Source organism: Cryptotermes secundus, unplaced genomic scaffold, assembly GCF_002891405.2.
Source record: "Cryptotermes secundus unplaced genomic scaffold, Csec_1.0 scaffold779, whole genome shotgun sequence".
Classification (NCBI taxonomy): Eukaryota; Metazoa; Arthropoda; class Insecta; order Blattodea; family Kalotermitidae; genus Cryptotermes; species Cryptotermes secundus.
Genome location: NW_019737096.1, coordinates 1,455,899 through 1,483,047, shown reverse-complemented (window position 1 = coordinate 1,483,047; position 27,149 = coordinate 1,455,899). Strand labels below are relative to the sequence as shown.

General features: G+C 38.7%; 2 protein-coding genes across 6 annotated transcripts in view; both read left to right on the top strand.

Moving 5' to 3' along the window:
• Nucleotides 1-14,959, top strand: part of LOC111870192 (nuclear factor NF-kappa-B p100 subunit) — a 37,647-nt gene extending 22,688 nt beyond the window's left edge. For all 4 annotated transcript variants that reach the window (XM_023862278.2, XM_023862277.2, XM_023862276.2 and 1 more), the window contains 9 exons: nt 831-958; nt 1,905-2,019; nt 2,635-2,851; nt 4,766-4,935; nt 5,096-5,209; nt 8,307-8,525; nt 8,749-8,866; nt 13,753-13,916; nt 14,583-14,959. In XM_023862278.2, the coding sequence (XP_023718046.1) occupies nt 831-958; nt 1,905-2,019; nt 2,635-2,851; nt 4,766-4,935; nt 5,096-5,209; nt 8,307-8,525; nt 8,749-8,866; nt 13,753-13,916; nt 14,583-14,696 (1,359 nt within the window). In that variant the 3' untranslated portion in view covers nt 14,697-14,959. The remainder of the gene's footprint in view (nt 1-830; nt 959-1,904; nt 2,020-2,634; nt 2,852-4,765; nt 4,936-5,095; nt 5,210-8,306; nt 8,526-8,748; nt 8,867-13,752; nt 13,917-14,582) is intronic.
• Nucleotides 14,960-22,054: 7,095 nt separating this feature from the next.
• LOC111870183 (aldehyde dehydrogenase, mitochondrial) overlaps nt 22,055-27,149 on the top strand; it is a 37,558-nt gene continuing 32,463 nt past the window's right edge. Inside the window, exon 1 of one of the 2 annotated variants that reach the window (XM_023862259.2) lies at nt 22,055-22,246. In XM_023862259.2, coding sequence (XP_023718027.1) covers nt 22,217-22,246 — 30 coding nt within the window. In that variant the 5' untranslated portion in view covers nt 22,055-22,216. Of the gene's footprint in view, nt 22,247-22,298; nt 22,464-27,149 lie in introns of those variants that run through there. The other variant, XM_023862260.2, reaches the window with a different exon arrangement.

Sequence of the window (27,149 nt, the reverse complement as noted above, 5' to 3'; positions counted from 1 at the left end):
GAGTGTGGTGCTATCCAATGGGAAGGAGCCATACAGCTGATACACATGATCCATTGTTGGACAGCACCATGTCCCCCTCCCATTGACTGTCATCACGTTCAGTGCTCCCACTGCAAGATCTGCATATCAAACTGTGGTCTCCTGCCTCATTCACCCTGAAGATGGCAACTGAAATATACACTGGTATGTTAGTACAGCTGGAAGCCAAAATTATACACTTTAAATGATATAAACTCCGTCTCAAGTGCACTATCGTATAGAGTGCAACAGGATGCTTAAATATAATATTATACACTTGTTTTACATGTAGCACTGTTTAGCTGTAAAGTGTCTCTTATCATGAGGGAAGCATGTAAATTGTAGGGGTGTTACAAGAAAGTACTGAAAAAGTATTCAAACTGGAGAGAAACAATGAGAAATGAAGGAAATTTCTAAGTCTTGGAAAATATTTAATTTCACTACTCAGAATTGGGGTTACAATGTAGAGTGGGGTAAAAGAGGGAAGAAAATGTGTACATACCACCGTGTAAATATTTTATATGCATTACTTGTAGAAGTTAGCTTTCCATGTTTTTCCCTTGCTACTTTGAATGTTCATAAAAAGATGTTCTCCACATTTCAAAAGGTGTCAGTTTTAGCTGCAATTTTATGTAATAAATTTTGAATGAGGAACCATCTGTAATGGAACTTGAATTCTTCTGGGACCAAGCAGCTAGATGATAGTGAAATAACATAAATTGAAGTGTAATGAATTCTCAGAATGGCTTCTTGTAGCATTGTAAATTTGGAATTAATGATGTGCTGATGAGTGATTAAGGTCAATTTTATAGGATGGCGAACAGCTGGCTAAGTGGGCTGTGGCTAAGTTGAATGAAACACTGCTAGAGAAACCACCACCACATGTTTTAGCATCAAAAGTGCGTGAAATATTCTCAAAGAAGATAGATGATGGAGATGGGTAAGTTACACTCAGTACTGGCTTGTACTAACCTGGTGACAGTGACCAGTGATTTGATATAATTATAAACAGTGGGGTGTAGTGTATCATTCCACGTGTGGAAAGACTTGTGAAATATACAGTAACACTATGAAGATCAAGGTTTAAGCTCAACTTTGCATCAAGGCTTAAGATTGAAGAAATATTTTACTAATTATGATTGCATCTGTGCCACAACACAGTTTCTCTTAAAAAAATTGCTTAGTACTTATATTGAAATCACAGAGATGAAGTTCATTATAAGCATTAACCAGGATTTTGTTAAGTTGTTGGTATTGAATTTCCAAAATACAAACTGTGCACCTTTCTCGTAATGGTAGTTTTAACCAACTTAGAGATCGTGTATATTTGCTTCTTTCCATTTTTTATTTGACAATGCAATTCATTTTAAACTTACAGATGGCTTTGTATTCTGTGACGCTGCATGTGTATGCAACTTCTGGACTATGTCCAACATTCACTGAGGTCATATATTTGTTACAATTCCAAACATTTTTGCTCATAACAACAGTCCTTCTCTTGGGGGATTTTTCTTCACAGGAGCAGTTCAAAGAATAGTGGTGTTATTTTTCATCCATCCTGCAGCATGCCACTTTCATTACTAACCATCAGTCACAGTTCTGATATGTACATACACTCACTATATTACTGCCTATTTTTGTATTGCAAGAAATACACATTGTATGATCTTTGCCCTTCCTGTGCCCAGGCAATATGAGACCAGCATTCCATCATTTCTTTTTTCAGTTTGTGTTTATATCTAGTTCCTTCAAGTAGAGTATACTCTAGTTGTAATATAGTACTAGATTACTGGTGTAAGAGACTGTTTCACTAATGATCTTGAACACACTTTTGGAAGAAATGGTACACAAATGTCAGACAACTCTTTGTCTCTTTTGTTTTGCAGGCCATTACACTGTGCAATTCAATATGACATGAAGGATCTCCTGAAACAGATGTTCACTGTGTTGGGTAAGGGACAGCACAGGCCAATAATCAATGACCGCAATTTAAAGGATGAGGTATGTATTTCGTTACCCATAGGAAAGAGTATCTGAATTTGAAAATACTGTTATTGTTATGAGACATATGAATTTGTTAGTTTAAATGTGTGGATAAGGTATCGCATCTTTCTTCAAAATAAATTTTAATTATTAAAATAAAAAAATGAAAGAATTAAAGCTCTCCTTGTGATTAAGCACCACGCCATGAAGTCAAGTAGGGGGATGGAGGTAAAGCAGCATGTGTTCTTAATCTGTCACTATTGATAGAAGAACTTCATGCTCCAACCACTTCAGATGCAGGAGAAAGTCCCCATTACACATTGACATGAGCCCCAGGCTCATTGGAGACATGGCACTGAAGGAGCAGTGTATAAATTCTTCCCCTGCTGGTAATGTTATAGTAGTTCACGGGGTNAGTAAAAAACTTACAGGTCACATTGGACGGAGTGATTTATAATTTGTAATTGTTATTGTGACGGACCAGAATGAAACAAATCAAACACAATATGAATTGGGCAAACACAAAATTTTGGTTGGGAAACGTCTTGTATAGAAGTTACTATTAAAATTAAATTATTAAAATTGATCTCAATGAAATAGAATATTTATCACTGTGTACATTTGTTCCACCAGACTCCTCTTCATCTATCAGTGATCCTGAACCAGCCAGAAACAGTGAAGACGCTACTTACCATTGGAGCCAACCCAAACAGTGTTAATAGGCAGGGAGATTCACCCTTGCATTTAGCTGTGTCAGCATCCTATAATGACTGTATCTCAGAACTACTTAATGTTTCTAACTATCAGTGGTACAGCAACTGCATTGACTGCAACCTGACGAATTATAATGGTGAGTCCTGTGATGACCTTTTATTCCTATGTATTTATGGTACAGTTCGCTTTATATCTTGTTCTGAGTCGTTATGGTCATAATAATCACTGACATTACACTTTGCCTTCAGAATCTTTCCAGTTTTATACTTTAATGTTCTGTAAACTTTGTTTAATGATTCAGTGTGAAAGTTTGTCATTACTTGGTCATTTCTGTTTGCGGCCGAAGGGATATGACAGTTGCCTGATGTCACAGAAACTGCAGAATTTGAAAGGGGGTGCAGATCTTTTAGAAAGTCTCAGTAGAGGGGACTTTTATTTCAGTTTTTGACAAGGATGGATATAACTTTAGAAGTTTTAGAATTAGCCAATTATCTAACAACTTTAAATGATACACGTAATAATATTAATCATAAATCAGTAATAAAGTCACTGTGCATCCATCCACTCTTGGAAATTGTTGCAATAATAACACCTTTTCGAGCACTAAAATCAGATATCGTATTAGTGAAAGTATTGTAGCCCATCTGTTCAGTAAATCATCAGCAGACAGTTAACTCCAGTGCATTTTAGAACCATCTCCCCGTTGTGCTGTCATTAGAGATAGGCGTCAAATGCCTACCACACTGAGCTCACCAACCAGTTAATCCACAACTTTTGGAAACGTCTGGTAACAGACTGAGAACACAAGGTTGTGTGCAACCTGAAATTTTGAGTTAACAAATTTTAATATTCTATAAACAGATTGTTAGTAATTTAGTATTTCAGCATTGGCAGTGCCACCAGTGGGTATGGGTTTTGAAGACATGATAGCAGACAGTGTTTAGACCATCATCTAGGCCATGTTTATGGGAGCTTTACTAGGATTGCCGGCATGTCAGTAAGTTACTACTGTTCAAACCTGTGACAAAAGCAGGTTTCATCAACCAATCTTCATGTTGCACTTGGTATGGTCAGAAGCATCATTCACCAGTGGTGTCTGCGCAATGCTTGGCATGGCATGAGCATTCTTCTTTTGGGTAACGTCAAGGATCGTGGAATATAGTCAGCTTAGGTTAAACTATGCATGGCGTAGAACTGACAATGCTACATTTGAAGTTAATGGCGAATTATGTTGGTTCTTACGGTATCATGTCTTTCTACAGTTTTACTTTACTTTCTACAGTTAGCAGAATGCTGATAGTAACAGCACATTTTACAGTTGTGTCATTTTCAAGAAGTTCAGTTTTTGTATGGAATTATCCAACACTAATTTTAGTATATATTTATATGTGTGTTAATGTCTGTAGTGAATGAAATAATCTTTAATTCAACATTGCTTACTAGATAGTCCTCCAGGTCCATTTTAATAGCGCCACTAATCAGGAGAGAATATGCATGCACAAAGAGCAAGTTATGGGCCTTCTGTCACAGACACAGATTCTGTAAAGCCTCTCTTCAAAATGAAAATGAATTTTGAAAGTCATTTTGTTCAGCAGTCACCAGGTTTAAAAGGTTAAATGGGAAATTTAAAAATTTTAATAAGATAAATTGTGTCATATATTATGTGGCCACTACGAAATGAGCCTGATTTGTGGAGCATAGTGACAGAGTAGCTTGTGAGGCTCAGCAGATAAAAATACACAGAACTTAGAAGGCACATTTAGACAAAAGTTAAAAAGTCACTCCAGTACTTGTTTATACTTCATAAATCAAAGCAAAAATATGTAATTGTAATATTTTGGAACAACTTTGATGTCTGCCTCCTTTCAATCATGCCATTATGTAAGATTTGGAGCTTTGTGGCATATGTTCGCTAAAATTTTCTTCAGCGATCAGCTGTGCCAATGTTGAACTGAAAACCAGATTTTCATTATGAAATAACAAAAGATGTGCGTAAATATAATGGTGAGATCTTGAATGCAGATTCACAGTTGTCATCTGCTATTTTCAGGCTGTACACCACTGCACATAGCAGCCAGAGAGAAGAATTTGGATGCAGTTAAAAAGCTTGTGGATTCTGGAGCCGATGTGAACAAGAAGGACACATCACTAGGGCGTACAGTGCTTCACATTGCTGTAGAAGAGAGCAGTGTGGAAATCAGCCGCTATCTCCTTGAGAAGGTGAGATAGTCAGTTGACTAGAATATTGATTGCATGATATTGTCCATTACAATGAACAGGTGATGGATAGTGTAATTGACACTGTAGAAACAGTAAATGATGATACTTTCATATATGTACATTTAAGCATGTGTATTTAATGATGTGCTCTTGCTTGCAGACTAACATAGATGTAAATGCTACCAGCTACACTGGAAATACTGCTCTGCATGGGGCTGTCGTGTGTGAGGGCTCAGAGTCTTCCGAGCTCTGCACATTGCTTCTCCAGTACAAGGTAACATTTCCTAGTTGAGATGTTTCAGTCAGAACCAATAATGCCTCAAGTTTGCTTTCGAGCATACAGTAGGCCTTGTATTTGCGAACTGAAATCATGCAAGTATTACAAAATGCCTGTGGGAAATGGAATCGGTTGCCACAGTTAGAAAGCAGCCACATAATGTTGTCTTTTCTCTAGATGATGTACATTTTACATGCTGGTAATCTATTGTAACGTGTTTGGAGTAGGCACTTCCATGGTAACGCAATAACAGTGAGCCATTGCATAGACAATGCTGAAACAACAAACATATCTCACTGGAGATGGACAACATAAGGCTCGTTACTTAACAACGGACTGTCGGAACAGTGGTAACGGAACCGTGAGGAATGGTGTCTGGTATCCGGTCGGCATAACGCCTGTATAATCAGAGCTAGTTAGACCCAAACAAAAGAGACAGTTGGGATCCAGCCACAGCCAAGGACAGTCGAGATGTCGCATTGAAGTAGAAGCAGTAGTTGTGATACTGCAAGTGGTAATAACTGTAAGGTGTATAAGAGTGAGTGTCCAATAAATAGTCGCTAAATCCGAGACCTACGTGAAGTTATTTGTTATGTGATATACCCAGCATGTGACAATGTGACAAATAAGGTTATGATATTATACAATAATAGGATTATGTTGATTAGTTAGTACAAAGCTTCCAAATGTTCAGCTGTTGCTTGTGTAATGGCAGGCTGGACATGAGAATGAATCCAAAAGTGGTTTCTATTGAAATTTAAATTATAAATCTGTTATGGTCCTGAGTAATACTCTGAACTAGAATTGTGGTCCAAGAATGTACGTGGTGCAATCCAAAAGTTCCCAAAATATATTAATAAAAACTATTACGTCTCAAGTGGATCTTATTCTGCACCATCACCTTCAAAGTAGTCCCCTTGAGAGCGCATACACTGATCCCAGCGTTTCTGCCACTTTTGAAATTCCTCTGGAAGTCTTTCTTTGTAATACTGTTTGCATTTCCGCTTGAATTTCTTCAACTGTATCAAATGCTGCCAGAGTGGCACTCAGTACCGTCTGCATTTCAGCTTGAATTTCCTCAACTGTATCAAATGCTGCCAGAGTGGCGCTGCAAAGAAGCCCCAGTAAATCAACAAGGAAGGCTGCAGCACGACTAGGAATATCCAGAGGATCAGTGCAGCAAATATTGAAAAGCAATTTGAATTTGTATCCATACAAAATGACAGTGTTGCCCAGGCTTACAGTTCAAAACAAACATGAAAGGATGGCATTTGCTGAATGGGCTCAGAATAATGAGGTATCATTCAGCAATGTTCAGTTTTCTGATGAGGCACACTTCCACTTTGATGGTGTGCTTAATAAACAAAATGTGCGATTTGGGACGGCAGAGAATTCACATGTGATTAATGAGAAAGTGCATTGCACCAAGAATTACAGTGTGGGTCACCATCTCAAGTCATGTAATGCTAGGGCCAATTTTCTTTGAAGGGACAGTCAACAGTGAGTGCTATTTAAGCATGTTGCGCAATAATTTTGCTACAGGTTTACCATTTCAAACTCAGCGGTTCATGCAAGATGGAGCCAGGCCGCACACAGCGAATATTGTTTTGGGCTTTCTTCATGACACTTTCGACTTACGTGTCATCTCAAACCAATTTCATGATCATTTTGCATGTGGACAGAACTGGCCCCCAAATAAATCCATGTGACTACTTTCTTTGGTGATTTCTTAAGAAAAAGATTAAAAAAAAACCCACAAACAGTAATGGAATTGAGCATACTAATCATTCAGGCCTGCAACGAGATAACTGAGGATATGTGCCATCAAGTAATCAATAGCATCACAGTTTGGTTTGAAGAAGTTGCCAGACGTAAAGGTGGCCATATTGAATACTTGATTCACAGAGGATAAATCTCCATACAGTCATCTTTCTCTTTGTATGTTAGTTTCTAGTACTGTAATTGGAATAAAGTTTTTGTTAATGTATCAAATACTGGAACATTTCATGCACCAACCTGTAGATGGCATGAATTAAAGTGAATCCACCCCAAAAGGTAGAGCACTGTGCCTATGCTGAGGTAAATGGGTAATTATTTGCAGACAGTGATTTTAGCCTGGACAAAAGTAACTATGATGATAGTGATGGTGAATTAGTAATTAATGATGTTAATATCTGAGTAGTTATTAGTGTAAAGCCATCAGTATACAAAGCGTGTGATGCAGAGGAAAGGTAGACTGTATTTACTAAGTTGATAACAAGCAAATGATTATGGAAATAATGCATATGTAGAAAAGTACAGATTTTTCCATGGGTATTCATCTAAACTCTAATCTTTAAATCATTTAGGTATGTTGTTTAATTTAGGAGTTATGATTATTTTGGGTAGGGCTCATGAACAGCTGGTAAAAGTGGCTAGAAGCTACAGGTAGATTGGCATCCACATAGGCAGTCCTTGTAATTTTAAGACATAGAAATTTCTTGCATGAAAAATGTGTTTTCTGTATTATTTGAACCAAAAAGAACTCAATTGAAAGGTTACAAGTGTGTAATTGTTGTTACATCTGATTGTAGATGTTGGAGTTGACTCCTCTGTTTTCGTTTGTGTTACACTCTGATTCAAGAGCATTCTTTGAGTCAAAATGTGCAATATGGGAACTCCTCCCATTTGCCACACTAGCCTGCATGAATTGTATGGTGAAGTACTTCAGAAATAAAGACTGAAATTTTGGGTGCTATGCCTACAAGCATTTTAGCACTGATCACAACATTCATCGGTATCAGTTTTGGCATCATACAACGAAAGTCAGTTTTCTGCACCATACAGAAAGCTGTCCTGTTTTAGGTTCATTCAGTATCTGTGGCATTTAGTGTCTAGGGTTGCGTCCTGGCTTTCCCCATCACCCACTAGAGTCTGGGAAATACTTCGTTTATGCATTGCTGGGATTCAGTTTCTGTGATTTTTCACCTAAAATTTGAAATTGTTGTTATACCCTTTTTGCCAGTCAGAACAGGCTTGAGCATAACTGATGCAGAACAAAAGATTATTTAAATGAGAAATGAATATGAGTTTAAAAATAATTCTCATTTTATAGGCCAACCCTCGGCTGGAGAATTATGTGGTGGAACATGATGGGGAAGTGGAAGTTTGTTCTGAAATGGAAATAAAAGAGGAACCAGAGAGTGATGATGATGACGACGATGATGATGATGATTGTCAGCTCAAAATTGAAGAAGGTGATCATGAGGTTGGAGACATTAACAGTAAGGCACATGGTCAAACATCACTGGATTTGGCTACAGATAAGAAAGATGTAAGTTTGATACTTGAAGTTGTTTTCCACTGCTTTGTGTTCTGTACTGGTGTGCTAAAAGATTGCCAAAGTCAAGTGTATGAAATTCTTAAGTGTAATTTTATAACTAATTTAACAGATTTTTTGTTATTGCCATAATGAAAAGTTGTAAGATAAAAATAAATTTTAACCAAACACATTCAGAGTTTGCATCATTGCATGTGCCCTGGGATGTTTGCTGCAGATCCTGGAATTGCTACGGAAAGTGGAACAGCCCATGGATCAGGAGGAGGTGGAGGACATGGTTGGTGTAAAAGAGGAACCCTCTGAGAGCCCAATATTAGAGGGAGTACTTGGAGAAGGTAAGGGCAGCTTCATTCAGACAATATAACTGTGGGGGCTCAGTAAACACATTTCCATGGAGATACCATTCTTGAATAAACAATCCATTGCTAGGTAAAACCTACAATGATCCTGACGCTGCAATAATCAATGCTATCAATGACTCAGTAATGAAGGTATCCACAGAACAAAATCAAGACAAGACAGTATCAGAACTGTACCCCAGCTGTGTTCTACACTGTCGGAGCGAAATCTACTTAAGGAGGAGCCCAACTGGGATCAGATCAGCCTGCCTAGAGCCTGCCTACATCTTCTTCGATCAACAAACCTGTGATCTTCAACCTGCAATTCTTCAACTGAAGTTCATCTGTATATTCTGTATAACCTCAATAAATATTTTTATTAATTACTTACTCATGAAGCTGAGCCCTTCTTTAGGAGCCGCTAATTCTGCAGCTACTCAAGAATTTCCCAGCATTTTATGGAACCTGAAGGTTCGTTACCATGTTCACGAGAGCCCTCCACTCAATGGCGTGCCGTGCATGGAAGCAAGGGAAGCATTGCTTCCGTACTTAAGAAACGAGAAGAAAATAAGTCACATATAAATAATTCAATTTGAATAATAAGGATGTGAATATTGTCATTTAGTCTGTGTTCCTGCTCAAGGCCACATGCCTCCCCCTCCCCCTCCCTAACCCTGCTTGGTGGGACGGACCCAGTTTCCTTTCGTTAATCTTCGTAATAATTCATCTAATCCAAAGGGGCCAAGGGAAGCAAATTTCGGTTTGTTTGCTAGGCCAGCGAAGGAATGTGTTCTTTCGTTGGTGATGTGAAAATTAACTGTTTATGTGTGATTTCAGTCTTGTTGGGTGTTATAGGTAACATTAAGTTTTATTAAAATATTATAAGTGCGTATTTAGATGGCGTAAGATTTTATTTGTGATCGTATTTTGACGCATCAGAAAGAAGCCAACCACGTTTAAGGGAAGCAAGTCTGATACTGTGGTACAAGGGCAGGGGCGTGATTAGACTGCACACACAGGCAACAGCTAAAACGAATGCTGGCAGACAACGGGACTGCGACTGGGCAATCAAAAGCCTTTTAAAACGGGGGTTTAATAGCAGGGACTTTTCTGAAAAAAAATAATTATAGGAAGAGGACGACCGACATGCGAGTTGCCAGAACTTAAAGCACAAACCAAATTATATGTGAGGAAATTCAATTTGGAACAGTATTCTAAAACAGTGTGGCTATCCGGTTGCGGTAATATAGAAAAATTGTTTTGTTGGCCATGCCTATTGTTTCTCATTGAAAAAAAAACGTATGGAACAAGACTGGGTTTGGAGATATCAACAGTCTTCATAAAGCATTGAAACGACATGAGAACTCTCAGACTCACATCATTTCAACAATGCAGCTTGCTGTATTCGGGAAATCTCTAATTGACTGTCAACTTGACAATCAAAAGCCCCTGACGATACTATAGCAGAATGAAAATGTGAAAGAAAATAGAGAAATAATGAAACACTTGATTGACATCATGTGCCATTTAGGAAGAGGCAACTTGCCCTCCGTGGTCATGACGAAAGTGTGGATTCTATCGACCGAGGTAATTATGTGGAATTAGTTCACTTATTGAGGAGATATGATCCTAAACTCAATGTTCACCTTGAGAACAGTACAGTATTTACAAGTTTATCGAACAGAATACAAAACGACCTTATTGACACAATAAGTGATGTAAATTTTGGTGAGTTGATTGATATCAGTTCATTTCTTAGATACCACTGCTTCCCTTACCAATAATAGTGCCGCACGCCACTACCTCCACTGGTCCCTATCCTGAACCAGATCAATCCAATCCATACCATACCATCCCATCCTATCTCTCTAAGATCAATTTTAATATTGTCCACGCGCCTACACCTTCGTCTTCCCAGTGATCCCTTTCGTTCTGGCTTTCCCACCAATATCCTAAATGCATTCCTTGTCTCTCTCATTTGTGCTACATTCCCTGCCCACCTCACCCTCCTTGACTTGATCATTCTAATGATACTTGGAGAAGAGTACAAGTTATGAAGCTCCAATAAATATTTTTATAGCAGTTTTATACATCGTTGTCTCCCCAGACAACATCCCACAACTGCTCGGATATGCAGGCCATATAGCTTGGAGACGGTGCTGCTAGCTTTGTTTACTAGTGTCACTAGTTCAGTGCTTGTGCAGAATTCATACGCCGTTGTATCTCACAGAGAAGATATGATCAGTTTTTCACCAGCATCATAAAACCATGCAAAAGGTACAGCTGGGTTTATTTGTCATCATCAGATTTCAGTTGCTTATACATAATTCATGTAGCATTGTATCAGTTGGAGAAGATATAGTAAGCTTTACTCACCACTCTTGTCAGGTGTTTAGTCCTGTCAGCTTTACCCACCAACATCACATGTCCAATCCATATCATTTGTAGAAGGTATATCAGCATCACTTGTTACGTGCTTGTACAGAATTCATATAGCTTTGTAGCTCTTCAGGGTGGTGCTGTTCTCTTTATTCATCATCAATTTTTTTGTGCTCATACAAAGTTCATGTATTTTCATATCACTTGAAGAAGGTATGTCAGTGTTACTCATTGGGTTAAGTAGATATGGTTGGCATTGTTAGCTGGTGGAGGAGAAGGGATAGCGTAGTCGGTATAGAGACTGGTTACAGGCTGGACGGTGGAGGTGTCAGAGTTGGAGTCCTCATGAGGTCAAGAATTTTCTCTTCTCCACTTCGTTCAGACCAACTCTGGGGCCCACCCAGCCTGCTACCAAATGTGTACTGGCGGCTTTTCCCATGGGGGTGAAGTGACAGGAGCATGAAGCTGACCTCCAGCTAATGCCAAAGTCAAAAAAATATGGATCTATATATTTACTCCCCCATACACCTTCATGGTGTACTGCTTAATTAGGGACAACTTTACCTTACCTTTATTGTTAGCTAGTGTCCCTTTGCTCTATTCATTAGCATCACTCAGTTGGGGCTTACACAGAATTCTTATTGATGATGTTGTATTTTAGCATCTTGTTGCACTGATTTTCTTCCATGATATGTATACAGTTGCCGTCTTGTAGTGCAGTCAGTTTCACCCGTTACGTCACGATATGTTTCGGCAACATAGTGCCACCATCAGGTGCCCTAATTACGCTAATCTAGTTCATTGCTTGCCTTTATAAAATTATTTAAAAAGTGCGTATTTGTCAACCATAATAAATTTACACACACTAAAACTTGTTAAGATTATTCATCTTATGTGTCATATTAAAACTTGCGTCTGGTTCTTCCACTACGGGGGTCGTTTTTCTTATATTCTGTGTAAACCGTGTCTTGTGGTGTGTGTTCCCTTCTTGGTTGTGAGTGTTGTAATGTTGGAACCAAGAAGGGAAAACACATCACAAGACACGGTTTACACAGAATATAAGAAAAACGACCCCCGTAGTGGAAGAACCAGACGCAAGTTTTAATATGACACATAAGATGAATAATCTTAACAAGTTTTAGTGTGTGTAAATTTATTATAGTTGACAAATACGCACTTTTTAAATAATTTTATAAAGGCAAGCAATGAACTAGATTAGCATAATTAGGGCACCTGATGATGGCACCATGTTGCCGAAACATGTCGTGAAGTAACGGGTGAAACTGAGTGCACTACAAGACGGCAGCTGTATACATATCATGGAAGAATTCTTATCATGTGAAACATCTTCACACATGTCAGAGACAAGGCGTGTGTACCAACAGGTGCCAGCAATTACCAGTTGGATTGTGTTTTGATAGGTGTGGTGAGGAGACCTAGTTTAGCTTTCTTGGGGTGGGGTGAGACAGTCCACTTGGTATGTCGGCCACTAACTGGCCAATTGTACCAGCCCTGGGTGATAGATAATGAATGTGAAACAGTCGGTGGAATGGGAATTAGCAGCAGAAACCAAAGTACTCAGAGAAAACCTGCCCCTGTGCCACTTTGCCCACCACAAATCCCACATGACTTAACCTGGGCTCTAATCCAGGCCGCTTATGTTATTGTCATGTATCATGGTAACATGACAAGAAGCTAATGGGTTTCAGATTAGATGAATCAATTTATTGAATAATTTCACCACATGGAACCACAGATAATTATACTCAAATTACTGATAAGAGACAAAATAAGGTTTTCAGTGTCTGCTTGCTTAAGCAATGTCTGACTCTCAAAAGCTTACTAATTCACTTCTGACTTTGTGTCTGACTCCTCGCTTCTAGCTTCTGAAGTGGCCTCCATTTATACCTGCTAGGCAGCTGGGATAGCAGACACCTCCTTGAACAGTTCTCATTTTCATTTCCATGGTAACGGTCTGCCTATGTGTATGTGTTGTCGCATGACATGTTTACAGTTGTCATCCAGACAACGATGCATTCTCTGCTCTTATTGCAGCAGAAACGTGATTACCGAGCCGTTGTCTAGCGATGGTCGCCCGCTCTCACTCTGATATTCTGGCTTTTAGGCAGCACGTCACATTATATTTGTGACTATAGTCAGAGGTGATCTTTCCTAATTTGTACCCTTCACATAATGTTGTTTGTGTGATTAAATAGAGAAAAGTGAGATGGGCAGGCTAGGGGATGAAAGAAATACATGCAGAATTGCAATGGGAAAACCTGATGCAATGAAACTGTGATAGAACCAAAGGACAAAAATAATTGCAAATGTCAGTTCCTACAGTGTTTCTATTGGTGGCAAAAGAAAAAGATTATATCTGCAGTTGGCAGAGCTGGATGCAGATTGAAGGCCCCAGACATCTGAAATCCGTGGTTGCTGAGGGATTGTGTTTAACATTGCAAAAATTTTATATTATATATATTTGCTTGACTCTTGTGTTTTAGTGAAGAATGGCCTATTTGATTCAGACACACTGATGAGGTTATGTGATCTTTTGGATAAATCCCAAGGCTGGGTGAATCTAGCAGACCTGCTAGACTATGGCTTCTTGGTTGCTAGCATCAGGAATGCTGCCAGTCCCAGCAAAATGCTGTTCAACTATGCAGATGTAAGTAGGCTTATTCAAAATATTAACTTGTAGATATGCAAGAATACTGATATAATGATGCTGAGATACAAGAAATTCATCATTCCTTTAAGAATCAGAATGCACAGTTGTATGGGCCAGGGCAGTGGTCCCCCCACCCCCCAACACAGAGTTATTGAATTCCTGGCAGAATATACACGAGAAACTATCTACATCAGTCATCAGTATTTCAAATTTAATCTGCAATTTGCATACACCACAAACTGAAGTGGAGAAAGTGAGAAAAGACAATACAGCATAATATTTTTATATCTCCATATATAAATGTTCAGAAAATCGCCTGGCCTTAAAGAAATCAACAGATACTTTAGTTGTACATTTCTGTTGTTACAATTTCACAGTTTCTTTCAGAGACTGGCTGGTGGCAATACTCCTTACATTTACCCTTGGTCACTTTTCATCCCTTTATACATCCGTGCGTACAGAGTAACAGAATTGGAGTCAGCAGATAACAATGCCACTCACCTCCAAGATTTTTCTGCAATCAATAAGGAATACCATATAAATTACTGTTTTATGCCCAGGTCCAGTAGTTATGTTAAGAGCTTCAACACTCTTATCATATTATCTCTTGTATTTTGCAGTATCACCTGAGAAGTATTACAAGTGTTTTCCTTTATGTTTTAGCTGCATGGAAATGTAAGTGTGCAAGATATACGCAGCTTCCTAGAGGCACTTGATGAACATGAAGCTGTTGAGACAGTGGATCTGATGCTGGCACGGAAAATTGCATCTTCATAACACTGCTCCATGCTTTATGATGTGTATTGAATCCATGTTCATTCCTGGCACACAGTGGAAGGTGTTCACAGCTAATGGACAAGCAAGGATCACGTTGTTTATTATGTGAAACCAATGGGATTGTAAGGTGTAAGGCTAGGAACACACACCGTGACATTGGTCATACGACATCCATACGGTTCATGTTGCATCAAGTAGTAGAATATAAAGTATAGTCTTATCTTTCATACGTGACGACGTGCGACATCTACCGTATGACAGTTAGAGAGCAAAGAAATGTATTTGGTCGCTCTAGTGTGAAAAGGTCGTACAGAAAAAAAAAATCTTACAACATTTTTCCGTACGACTGATGTTGCTGTGTGTGTTCCTAGCCTTACACTGCATTGGCTACAGAAGATTTAGTTCAACGATAGAGATGTTAAAAAGTTAATTTATCTTCCCCTATATATATATATGACACATTGTATAATGGACAGGCTTTTGGGAATGAGTTCTACTTATCACTTGAAGCAAAAAAACGTATCATAAACATCACTTTAATACATCATCATTATTTAGTTAAATGCTAATGCATTGCATTTATTAGTGTGATTGTTGTATGCAGCTGGTACATTTGTTTTTCTTTGTGCAAAAGTGTTAGTTGCATGTCTTTTTACATTTGAGCATGAGGAGTATGTGAATATGCATTTGTGTACAGATTTTGTAATGCTGTAGTATAATGTCAAGAATGGTTTCCAAATCATACAGTCCTGTATCAAAACACATTGCAGACGTTTAAGTTAATAATAATTCAGTTAGTAAAGTTGATGCTAAGCTAGTTGTAAACTTTTAAGTTAGTAATAAAGAAAGTTTTCAAAGGAAGTGTTTGTATGTAGTGCTATTAACCCTGACATTTAACTTGATAATTAAATTGTTGAACTTTGTTTTTAGGACATTGTTTGCTGTATGTGACATGTAGAATATGCATTTACGTGGGGAGACATTCTGTGCGTGGGTCTGCGTTCATGCAGACACACGCTGAATCAATGAATAAGTGGTACATTCTGTTGCTTTTCACTCTGTCAAGGCAGATGCATAGACATGCTGCAAATTATTGACATCTTTGTGTATGCTGATGAATTGCAGCTGCGATAAGTTATTATCCAGCGAAGATCAAGTCCCAAGAAGGATATAAGCTTGGAAATCAGCCATGATTTTTGAAGACTTGGAGAACATAGATGATGTGCTTATGTGTTGTTCTTTCCTAGCTACTGCATTTTGACATGGCCCATTAGTGTCTAGTGTTGTGCAATGTTGGAATAGGTTCAAAAGAAATGCAGATTTTTATTTGAATTGTGTATATAGTGGTATTTCAGAAAACATAAGCTATATTTATTTGAAACATCTAAAAATATGAAACTGTAGCTGAGAAGCATTTTTATGCCTGAGGGCTGCATAGTGAAGTTGGCTCTGAACCTATCAATATAGTGTCCATAAATGTAGATAGAGTGTTCACTTCTGAGAATGGCAACATGGACAGGTATATCCACGTACATCACTATTTGCTTGTCACAGCTTTGTAATGGCTTCCATCACTTGTAATTGGTCACAAAAAGAAGGATACTGTATCAAAAGAAATGATGTTCTGCAAGAAGATGGAGAACATGAAAAGAAATTTATAAACAGTTTCATAACCCTTCATATGGGCAGGCTTTGATGAAGATGATGATGATGATGATGATGGTGGTGGTGGTGGTAATGACGATGATTATGATGATTATGATGGTGATGACGACAACGAACCTTTGGATTCTATTATACCAGACGATTACTTGGTCCAGTGAATGCCTTCAGCTGTGTAAGGAAGATTAACGTGGAATTAATGATGACAGCATAGGGTATTCTAAATCATGAGTCGGAAGCTTTATTATTTTACATGTTGGAATGGTCTCATTGTCATAAGTTCCCCATTCTGGATCTTCACATCTGTTGATAATTTCATTCTTTTCATTGAAATTCTTTCCATCATTTACGAATTCCTTATACTGCTTTGGTCACCTTCCATTCTATATAATCTTTGTGTTTTCTTCCATATTTCCAGTTTTTGTTTAATAAGTTTGTTGTTGTTATCCATTTTAGTGCTTTTTTATCATAATATTTTATATTCTGTTTCTAGTCATCTTTAAATCCAGTTTTCTATTTCATTTCAAACATGGGATATATGTAAAATACTACATTTATGTAAATCTATTGCAGGAGCTGCACAGTAAGCTGAATAGAATTTATTTGTAGTGTGATATTGCATGGTAATGTGCTTTGAGGTGGTGGTGGGGCTTGCCTGGTCATATGATCTGAGAACTGTTCCAGCAGTAGCATAGCTACTGGTGGGGTCCCCTATGCCAGACAGGTCAAAGGTGATGATCCAGACAAAAAGAGATACTTTCATCCTCTAGTTTGAGGGTTGGGCATAGGGTTGACAACCCCACCCTTTAAAAAGCCTCCATTGTTAAGAACCTTTTAAAGATGGTGAATAGTGCCTACAGAAGAAGAAGAAGAAGAAGAAGAAAAATTTTCTAAACATACTGACATGGCCAGGAAGGACTAGAGCTCACAGTTTTGTTTTCTACTGAGCATACAAGAAATAAAATATGAAGATTCCAAGCACACTACAGAATATAATATGACTGACTGCATCTCAGAATGTACTTGAAAATAGAAACAAGTAATAATATGGTGAGGTTATTTTATCGAACAAGTTGTTGCAGTCTTACTTGTTTTTATATATCAAATATTGTATTTTAGACGTGTTGTCGCTCGGTTTGTAGTGCCTTATTTTCTGCTATTCTAAAATTTTTATGATTCTTACCATTGACATAATATGTAATGAGCTGTTTATACATATAACCATACAGGTACAAATTTCTTTGAATAGACGGAAAAACTTCAGATGCTGAATTTATGGGGGACACCACAACCAATAAAGTGACATGCTTTTTTGATAAAATATATTTATAATATCTTACTTAATACATCATTTGACACAACATTAAGATCACTGTAGAATTATCCTCTTATGTTGAAAATGAAATTTTATTTTCAGTATGTCTTCATATTACTTGAAGGAAAGTGTAATTTTATGAACAATAAAATTTGCAAACTGTTTAAAGTACTCGTTATACTCTGAACAGGGAATTTTATATTGGTTCTGTTGTTTGTAATAGTTTGCACTGACAAAGGAGAAACAGTACAAAAAGGTAAAATAATTTGGAGTTCATAATCATTTGTGTGGTAAATGAGCCTTGTGTGATGTGGAACATACATAACATTATATCATCATCATCTCCTCTAAAGCCTTATTCTGAATTCTAATATTGAAGCCTTACAGTGAACTCTTCTGAGAGGCAACATCTTCATAACCCCATTTACCTAAAATCCAGTTCCATATTTTCTCCTAGATAAAAAATGTAAAATATTTTACTCATGTGAATTTGTTTGCAGGAACTTAACAATATTGTACACAAGCAAGTATGAAACTTTGATTGATTGATTGATTGATTTAACATCCATAACCGTTACATTATGTACAATTGGACAAGTCAGTTTTTTAAAAAAATATATGAGATTAAACATCACATCAAATGACTAACAAACTTATGTGTTGTGGTCTTAATTTAAGATGTCAAAGCAGGGAATTTTATTGAGTATTCATTTTTAATGTCAGTAATGGCTGTATGGATCTAAGCCTGGATTTCCCCAAGTGTTATATTTCCAGAGCTTTTCCAACAAAAATTATGTGTGCAGTTCTGTTCAATACATTCTACATCCCCCTTCCATATAAAGTTTATTGATTTAATTGTCCAACAGTATTAGGTGAAGAGTACAAATTGTGCAGCTCATCTTTTTGTAATTTTCTTAATTTTCCCACTTATAGTCCCATATGTTTTCTTCATTAGCAATCACTTAATTGTAACTCTTATTCCTTCTTGCAGTAATTTTTGACTGCACTAAATCCTATGTAGAAAGCACATAACCAGACAGTGACAAAGTAACAGCAGCAGATCATTGATGTAATTCTTACAAATGGTTAAATAATATGTGGACATAACACAAAAATCCTGAGTTGAAGACATGTAACATGTATCTGAATGGTGGTTCTAGTTTGATGACAAATTTTTCATTGTATTTATTTCTGTCAGCAAGATTTCTGTAAAGATACACTATGCGTTAGTTAACTGCTACATCTTTTGACCTTTCAGCCATCATCTGGTGTGCAATTTCACTGTTGGCTGCACTCCTCACCCCCTGCATTGGCCAAGTTTTGTGCTTACAGAAATAAATACAGTTGGAAATACAACACAACATGATGCTAAGATACAATATTTACAGTGTTTATGACAAATTTCTAGTTTGGGTGGAATTGACTTTGTGAGACAGTGTGGCCAAATGTTCATTACATAATTGTAGTACCTGCTGAAAACTTCACACAACCAAGTAGGCTGTAGAAGTACCCTAACATAAAAATACTGCAGTGTTAAATTGTATGAATAAGTAATTATTTCAGTCAGACAAATATGTGTGTATAAGTATGAGTACACTGTATTATACAAGGGTCAGTCAAAAAGTTCCCAGAATGGTGGTATAGCACTCTAATGGTAGGACATACGGCAACGCTTACCTAATCACCTTCAAAGTAGGACTCTTGCGCGCATACATACTTGCTCCATCAATCCTGCCATTGTTGGAGGCAGCGGTGGAAGGCTTCTTTTGGAATCTTCCGGAGCCCAGCTGTCGCATTTGATTTGATGTCCTCCATGGTTGGGAAACGTGTCCCCTTGAAGCCCATTTTCAGAGTAGGGAACAGCCAAAAGTCACTCAGAGCAAGATCCGGAGAGTACAGTGGTTGAGTGATGACAGGAATGTTTTTCTTGGCAAGGAATTGCTGCACAACAAGCAATGTGTGGCTTGGTGCATTATCGTGATGCAGAAGCCACTGTCCCTGCCACTTGTCACTCTGCTTCCTCCAAACCGCATCGCGCAACCTCTGCAAAAATTTCACATAGAAATGGCCAGTAACAGTACCAACTTCTTGCTCCAACTCCACGATGGTCATTCTTTTATCACATCGAATCAGGTGTCGCACTTTTCCAATCATTTCTTCAGTTGTGGATGTCGAAGGTCTCCCGCTGCGCTGGTCATCCTCTTAACGTCTCCTGCCCATTCTTAAACCGGGAAAACCAGTCGTAAACTGCAGATTTCTTTAGTGCAGTATCACGGTAAATTTACTGCAGGGCCAATAGCATCTCAGAAGCAGATTTTCCCCATTTGCACATACGCTGTTCGAACTGCGACATTGCTCCGAATGATCAACACTCACTCCTAATTCAAACGGAACAGTAACGACACTGCACGCTGAAACCTGTCCAGACCTGTTGCGCCTGCGAGCAGACATGCTGAGCTTCCCACCACAACAGTGTGTGCACTTTCTTATTGCTCGTTCTCTGCCTGCAGGGGAATTCCGGGAACGTTTTGACTGACCTACATACAACATGTTTCAACCATCATCAGTTCCATACAGCCACTCACCCAGACACAAAACCTCCCTCAACAGGGTCAGTCCACAAGAACAGAAGCACAAAAAACAAAACAATGCATTTCTACAGATCATGTAGAACACACATACTGAATACCAGCACAATATTCTACATGAGGAGATCAGTATTTACAATGAGTAGAAAAACAAGAGAAAACAGCATTCACAACACCACAACATAAACGAGGTACACACAAATTGTAACGCAACATATTAACATTTTTCAAATTCTAATAATATAGCATAATTTGATTATAAGAGAGATTGGCACATAACACTGTGATTACTTCAAGATGTAGACATTTGCCACTGCAGGGAGAAAATAGAAAAACGAAGTGAATGTGGAAACATATATTACTTGATTACGGTCAAAAAAGCTGAAGCATGTAATGCATAATATGTGTATTTAAACACAAATTGTGGTGACCAAAATTAATAGTAAAGTATCCTTGCCACTATTCATTCATATTACTGAAAATTACGCAGTTAGGAAATAAAGTCTTGATTGAGTTTAGATTGTGTTGAAATCAGATTTCTTTTATTCTTTTGATGTAATGTCTCTGTTACAATGTGACTTTGAGGCATATATTGTGTATGCTTAACCTTTGGTTGCATAATTTTTTGAAAGTGAAATATGTTAGTTATGTATTCTTAATAGCAGAGTTTAATGAGAAAATTAAGGGAACAGATTTTTGGCCCTTCTGGTACTTAAGAAAACCACAGTTTCTTTTTAACTTTGTGCAATTCTTCTATACTGTGCTTCTAGCAGAACTTTCCCCAAAGTAAATACAGTTTTTATTACATTAGTGTGTTGATATCTACGCAACAACAGACTGCATAATAAACTGCATGATATAAATCGAGCATATATTATACCAGTGTTTTCATGTATCAGAGGTCTACAGGCAGTGTGTTTGTTCGCTAGACAATTGTGCACTGCAACATATACTGTTTGTGGATTATGATACGAAGAGCATTAAGCTATGATAATTATTCCAGTGAATCTGTGGGCACCATGAAATGGGAAAATACTGTGCATTTAGCACGTGATATTGCCTCTCTTCTCAGTTACTAAGTGCACAAGATTTACGCTTTCCCCTTACTCTCAACACTTTGTGTGCAGCTTCCAAACCTTTTATTTTGAGAGAGATGCAAATGTCACCCTGGGCTTTTACTAACAGAGTAGTATACCAGTCACTGGCACGTTAATAACTCTCATCTGTGACTTATAGTAGGGCACTTTTACACCTCAGTCCATTTGGTTGAATAGTGGTTAAATCAAAGGTAACGTGGAAGGGCATTTAAGGTTGCGAACTGGATTGGTAGCTACAAAGAGCCATAATACTCTCGTTAATTGCTCGATGCTTCCTCAGAAAGCGGCCTGTCTGCATAACGACAGATAAATCCAATCACAAATTTCAAACATCGTCTACAGCTGTATGTAGTGCAAGAGTGATGTGCAACACCATTTGTCACACTTCGGCTATACAGTATGAAAATAACCAGACTCTAGTACCATACATTCAGCCCCTATTACGGGTTTCAAACCAAGGATATATTTTTCTGAAGTTCGAAAATCCCAGTGTCGTGTAGAGATATGCATGACAGCACATCAGCACTGGAGTCGCCATATACGTGCCACACCGTTACTTTCGGAGTGCACACTCTCCCCACCCAAACATATATCGTGTATTGTATTCTCGTGGTATTGCGATAAATATGAGGGGTAGGCCAGGCCCTCTCGGGCCTTGCACCGCGACCTACAGTGGTCTATTGTGCTTAAAAATCTGCGATAACTAGACCTCCGGGATCAACTCGCAACCGCTGCAACAAATGGTGGAGCTGATCGTGTATATAAGATTTTAACGTTGTGCGCAGTATGGTTCAGTGTGGCTTGAGTCGCAGTTGGGCGTAGGCGGTTATAACATTGCATATTTTTAGCTGCTACGTGATGACTCTCCCGGAGATCAAATATACCAAGGTAAGGATGACTTTTAGCTCTGAAGTAGCGCCATGTGCTTTTGTTGGCGGTAAACAGCAACATCAGGCCGGTATATGAAACGAAAGGAATGTTTGCAACGTACATATAATCCAGTGCATTCACACCTGACACAGAATAAGACGAATGAATGTGTCAGTTATATTTGTTATGAAAATATTTAATATGATTGGGCATTTATAAAGCAAAGTTCACAATGGTAATCTCAGTGTGAAGTGCTATAGAAGTACAGTACTGTAAAGCGTAATGTTAAGTTCATGGTATTATAATAATAATAATAATGTGTGATCTAACTGAAATACACCTATAAACAGTATCCTTCATGCGTGTTGATTCTAAGCGTTATTACGTGACCACAAAATACTCGTATTTGTTTAGTTGCTTTCCCATGCCATTTTGCTTGTTAAACCCCCCCCAGTGTTTTCTTCTAAATCCTTGATAGACACATTTTATGGTGCAAAATCACGTTCTCAGAGAAACAAAAATGCAACCGAAATTAATGACGCTGTTGGTGTTATGTCGCCACGAGTGAGGAGAATGCCCATAATTCTTGTTGTGTTTAAAATCTCTTAAGACAAACTAGATTTAAAATAGGTAATTAAGCACAAGCACAACATTTTTAATGCATTAATTTTTAAATATATATATATAAATCGGTTATTGCCCAAATATCCAACGAAGAATAAAGACATGCGCGATGTATATGTGTAGTTGAACACGTCGGTAATTATTGCACAGCACCGACGATGAAGTAGGATACGTCATTTCGTAAGCTAATAGCCATGTGACGTTAATAATATTAATTTTACTAATTCAGCCGACAGCGCAACAATTGTTTATTATTTAAAACCACACAGCATGTTTCTACCCTTAATGGATCATCTTCCGGTGCTCTTAGTTACACGATTAATTATTGAATTCAGTATTTCTTATCATTGTACGAGTGTCAGTTGCTATAAGCCCTAGATTCTGAAGGGTTCTCACGATGGTGTATAACACTCACAATTACTGGGTTTTGAACTTTGTCCATCGTCCGGTATTCTAGAAAACACGAACAGAAACAGATCCATTTTCCGAAACGTTGTGTTTTCTAGTTTCTAGAATACCGGACGATGAAAAAAGTCCAAAAACCCAATAATTCTGATTATATACGTAGTTTACATGCATAAGCCTTAAAGTGGCTATATTATATATGTACTTATTATTCTTTACTCATATACTACTTATTGGACATTAAATTAAATTGGGGTTAGGTATAAGTTTTTGTGTAAAACTTGAGTTAAAGTNAAGACGACTTTCTTCATAGTCATCGCCGTGAAAACCTCAAAACTTGCATTGAGTTTAAGTTAATTAGAAATGTGAAAAATGTCGTGAGCTCTAACCGGCTTCATATCATTGTGCTGTAATAGACCCCTCATATCTTCATATTAGCTTTTCCACAATTCTTCTATTATTTGTTGCTTTAATTCGTTACGTTGCTGTTATTATATTCTGCTTCTTTGAGAGCCAAATGACCTTATTTCTTCGGCATGACTGTATGCCAATAGTTAATATTATGTTCCTGTATTCAACCTAGTTTACGTGGTATACAGTTGCTGTCTAGTGTACACTACTGCAGGTTGTTATTAGAAAAATTAATATTATTATTTGTATTCACTCACCAAGGATGCAAACACTAAAAACAATCATGTGAGGTTGATTGATCTAGGATTGTAGAATGACTACGGAATATACTGTAGCAGTTCCTGTAATAGACCTAAACATTCCAGAATATTGCTGTTTATACGAAAAATACCCAGTCCATATCCTAAAGTATTTGTATCCTTAATTCATATATTCTTCGTTTGAAGGAGAAGTTTTGGACTGCTATATTCTGTAGGGCTAATGAGATTTGTATTGGTGTTATGCAGGGCATTAAGTAAATATTGACAAATAAGATTAAAAATTTTATTTTATCAGTGAGGTTTTGGCGAGAAGAGGCAATACAAAAATTCGTCAAAATCCGACACCGGGTTATGGAGTCTCATGATCGGAGGAACATACGGACGTGGTATATGCCGATGTATTCTTTAACCTTTAAACGCCGGACTTTTAACATGGTGGCAGGTTGAGCTGGCCAGAATACATTTAATGTTCCCCTCCGATTAAAGACTCCCAAGTGATAAACGGCAATATGAATGACCTTGGAACACGGTGATCATTTGAGAACTTCCTGACACATGTTGACACGTCCAGGCGAAGGACCGGCTTCAAGTGGCTCAACGATGCACCAATGCGGGAAACTTTGTGGCTGTCGTGTATAAATTAGCACGCAAGTTGGACGGACTTAACAACGTTCGCCGTTAAGAACGAGCGTCTGTATAACGCCCAGTTCGCTGTGTTAATTTTATGACGGTTTCCAAAAGGAACAGCAATCCTATATGCTAATGTGATACCTGTTATGTAGGTACCGCGTGTCTTAATAATGAAAATGAAGATTATTGTCGTCTGGAATGTGATGCTGCGTAGTTGGGACATTGGTGCCAACGTTTCGGAGGGATTTGCCGCCTCAGTCTTCGGGGTAAACAGTATAAACGAACTCTACACCCGCCCCCACACGCTTTAATACCACGCGGTGTATGCCTCGACAAAATTCAGCGGAATGAGTCTTATATCTCAGGGGTACACGGGTGTTGGCTCGCTTACGTCGTTTTTTTGGATGCGGACTCGATCGGTTAACCCCCTAGCACAGGTTCCACCTGAACCTCCTCGCTCCCTGGCTTCTACTCACTAACTGCCCCCTGACCACCGCCGCTGCTCCCAGAAACCACGTTCTTACCCATCTCGAACTTTCCACTGGGAGGGCTTCATGACCAAATGCACGGACCCCTTCCGGTCTGCACACCTTCTCGAAACTTCGATCCACAGGTCCTCCACCCCCACAAGCACGGACGAAAGAAGGTATACCTACTCCTCCCCCGAATGCAATGGACTCACCAACCTCCCTTCAGTCCCTCGCAACAAAAGGCCAGTTCAGAGGACCATGAGCCCTCCGTGAAGGGTGCGTACGGTTACAACTCCATACAGAATTTGTATTCCGTGCCTAATTTCACGTCAGTTCAGTTTCGGTAAATAATTACTTAGCCTTGTCAAACTGAGAACTTGATATATATTTTAGTGACCGCCGGGTTATTTTACAGTAAAAGTAGCCGTAGTATTCGTTCACAGGGCCTTTTTCGCAGATGATTACTCGTGCTCTTTAAAGGTTTTGTATCGCCTCACCTCAGAAGTTCATGCAGCCACATAGTTTGTATTGTAGGTACCGCCGAATTTAAAAGTGAAAATGTCCGAGTTTTGGGATGTTAATTATAGATATTAGTGGGACTCCTTGAACGGGGTAATCGGCCCGTCGCAAGGCCTCTACCTACACAAGATAACACGAACACAGAAGAATGAAGGCATAGATAATTTCCTGGGTACGATTCAAGCCCACAGTACCACTGTTCTGTCAGTAAACAGCAGGCGTTAGACCGCTCGGCTTTTATGTTCCCTTACGTACGAGTAACTTCTTGCTGGGGCCGCGCCATAGCTCAAGCGGTTAGTCGCTGGCTTCCCACCGCGGCGGCCCGGTTTCAATCCCGGGTATGGTCAAGTGGGATTTGTGGTGGACAAAGTGGCGCTGGGCAGATTTTTTCCGAGTATTTCGGTTTCCCCTGCCAATCTTCATTCCACCAATTGCTCCACAATCACCCTCACCTATCATCTGGGGCTGGTACAATAGGCGAGAAGTGGCAGCAGTACAAGGGACTTAGTCCCACCCCACTAGCAATAAAAAAAACTCCTTACAGGTATGCCAGCACGCAGGTATGTGCACAGTAGATGTCACTGACGTAGTTTGCGTAAGAGCTTACTTACACAGTGAAAATTGTTAAGTGTTCGATAAGGATAAGAATTTAGGAAAGTGTCTTCATTTTTAAACATATGCAGTTAGAACCGGTACAACATCAGTTACAGGAGATCTGAAAACGACACTGACGTCATTCATGAATTACATTCTGCAAAGCTTAGACGTAGAGAGGTCTCTAGAAATATAAGCACTTTTCTGCTCGTAGTTAGCTTTGTTATAGAGGCTCCCCCTTTCCTATTCAGGTTCTTCATGAATATTCCTATGTTTTCTTTTTCAATAGATTTCGTGGCCTTCCTGTCGCCTTCCCTGTTCCATTTCTGGTCTACAACTTAGCAACAGTGTTTCTCGCAGTCCTTTCAGTATTATAGACTGGCATACTGACGCCTTACTTTAAGGAGCTGGCATCTGAAAATCGCTCAGAAATATATTTGAGATACATTTGTTGTGCGTATTTTCTATTTATGTAACACTGTTAATTTTTTGGCTCTGCAGTGGAGTTAGCATGCACTTCTGAAACGTCGATAATATCGCCCACAGCCGCACTATGTAACAACCCAAGGACAGAATAAAAAAATGGTTAAAGCTATCCCTGTAACAGGCCATGGAGGCCCATAGGGTTATGAGACGTTGAGGGTCCCAAATTATGTAGACAATCGGCTCACAGATGGCGGTAAAGTTGTCAGCCTTACGCCCCGGCCGCCCTTTACCTCCCAGGAAGATTCCCGGAACTCATTTCTGTTAGAGGATGAGTCGACCCCAGGGCCATAGTGCGGCTGGAAGAATTAGGTCAATTGAAAAATTCCACCTGGTCGGGACTCGAACCCGCGACCTTCCGGCTTGTAGCATAGTGCCTCAACCAACTATGCTACCACGTGCCTCACCGTCGTCAGAGCCCTTCACAATCTGTATGTGAGATGACCTTCGTATTTTGCAACTAACTGTGTTTATTTTTGTACTTGTCTCCTTATTCATGTTGCTCTTAAATAACTAACCTTCCCT